Here is a 2,166-nt window from a genome sequence, read left to right as displayed (position 1 = left end):
GGTGGTTCATCATCACACTTCGCGACTCAGCAGGTTCAAGATGAAGAAGAAGAGAAGAAGAAGACGTGGAGGAGGAAGAGGTGGAAGCAATACCCGAGACCCAAGTCTCGGTTAAAGGTAAAAGAGAGTGTCGAAATTGGGGGAAGGATGAAGAGGCGTGTTTGGCAAAAGCTTGGTTAAACGTTTCTGAGGATCCATACGTCGGAAACGCCCAAACGGCGGGTTCGTTTTGGAAGAAGGTGAAGTTTCAGTTGGACTCACACTTGAACCGTGAGTCGGGACGTACCCCTGAAATGTGTCGGTCGAAATGGAAGGATTTGAAGCATAAGGTGTCGGGTTTTTGTGGTATTTACAATGTGAAGAAAAGTAAGATGTCGAGTGGCCAAAGTGACGAGGATGTGTTTAAGGCGACCGTGGCATTGTCTATGCGGAAATACAATAACAAGTCCGGGTTTCCGCATGTAGAGGCGTGGCAGGTTTTGAGGAGAGGACCGAAATGGTCGGAGGTTCTTACTTTGGAGGGGATTTGTGAGGAGTCGGGTAGCAAAAGAGCAAGAACGGAAGGGTCTGTCCATGTACGTTCATCAGGGGAGCCGTCGGTCCATATTAACTTGAATGAGGACCACTTGGAGCAAGAAGAGGAGGGAGGGAACGACATAGATGATGCACCAGTACATCAGGCTAGACCCGTGCCACCCCTCCGTAAAGCTAAGGGTAAGCAGACTACTCCTTCCGCCTCTACTACATCTGAGGAGTTCTTGAAGATGGTCGCGGAGTTGAAATGCGACAATGAGGATAAAAAACGAGCTCGGGAGGAGAAGATGCAGATGCAGAAGGCGATGATGGATAGCTATATGGCGGCGGAGGAGGCTAGGAGGAAACGGGAGGAGGAGATGACACGGATGGTCCAGAGTCAGTAGCAACAGAATGATATGGACTTCGTGATCAGGCCACACGATCACCTCAGCGGGCCGATGTTGGAGATGGTTTTGGCGCAGAAACGCGCCCTTTGTGAGCAGTACGGATGGTCGGCGCCTTAGTTGTATGTTTATGTTGATTAAGTTTTATGATTTACTTGTTTTCGTATTTTTGAATAAGATTATGTGTTTTATTTGTGTTTTTAAGTTGTATTAGTTTTAGTTTATTAAATAAAATGTTTTAGTTTTAAAAATAAATAGAAATGAAATTAAATAGAAAATGGTGGGGAGGGGAGGGGAGAGGTGGTGAAGTGCTCCTAGGTTTCGGGGAGGGGAGGGGAGGAGAAGAAAAATCAGGGAGGGGAGGGGAGGAGCGGGGAAGCTCTCCCTCCACCCTAAATGTCGGATCGAAGATACATTCAAAGTTTCCAACCTAAACTAACATATCAATATTTCAATTCTTCTCTGATTGATAATTTTGTAGTGACAAAAGATCTAGTATTACCATTCTTAACCTTTATCTCTATTCTTCTCCCCCTTTTCTTATACCGGCCACCCTCACTGTCGGGCTGCCGCCCCTACCACGCCGGAAAAATGGAGATACACCTCAAAACGCTACAAAAATAAAGTCCATCATCATCCAAGCAACAAAGGGCAACCATCCAACCCCCAACACCACCGGATGCCACCTCTGCCGCCATCCCCACGTTGGGTCGTCGTCGCCACACCACTTTAAGGTAACCACCAGTCCACCACGCCGTGACAACCCCCAACACCACTCTTTGTTAGTTATTTTCGATTTCTGGAAAAAACCCACAAATATCCATCTTCCTTTTTCCCAACCACCCACATATAATCTTGATTAAAGATTGAATTTTTTATATTTGGTTTGTTGAGTCTTGGATTGATTTTAATGTTAGGTTCAAAAAAATAGAAATTGGTATATTGATAGTTTAATACAGATTTGTGTAATTGTGTTTGGTCCTTTTGTTTTTATGAGATGATATATAGATATAGATCTTGGTGGTGAAAGGTTTGTTCAAAAGAGAGGTGTGGCAGGATTCGTAATGTTGGCCAGAGATGAATTCAGACGAGACGAGGGTGTTGTTGGTTAGCTAACGTTGGCATACACCTAGCAACAATGATATATATCATATTATGTATCATATATATCAAAATCTACATACTGTAAACATAAGTAAAACAAAAAAGAGAAAAATGAGGTGGTAAATACAGATCATTCATTTAG

General features: G+C 43.9%; 1 protein-coding gene across 1 annotated transcript; it reads left to right on the top strand.

Moving 5' to 3' along the window:
- The first annotated feature begins 293 nt into the window (after positions 1-293).
- Positions 294-920, top strand: LOC122610867 (glutathione S-transferase T3-like). The gene has a single exon (XM_043783824.1). The coding sequence runs from the start codon at positions 294-296 to the stop codon at positions 918-920; it is 627 nt and encodes a 208-aa protein (XP_043639759.1).
- Positions 921-2,166: the final 1,246 nt, after the last annotated feature.

The sequence above is a fragment of the Erigeron canadensis genome, chromosome 8, assembly GCF_010389155.1.
Source record: "Erigeron canadensis isolate Cc75 chromosome 8, C_canadensis_v1, whole genome shotgun sequence".
Classification (NCBI taxonomy): Eukaryota; Viridiplantae; Streptophyta; class Magnoliopsida; order Asterales; family Asteraceae; genus Erigeron; species Erigeron canadensis.
The sequence above is the reverse complement of the archived record's forward strand: the minus strand, read 5'-3'. Positions and strand labels throughout refer to the sequence as shown.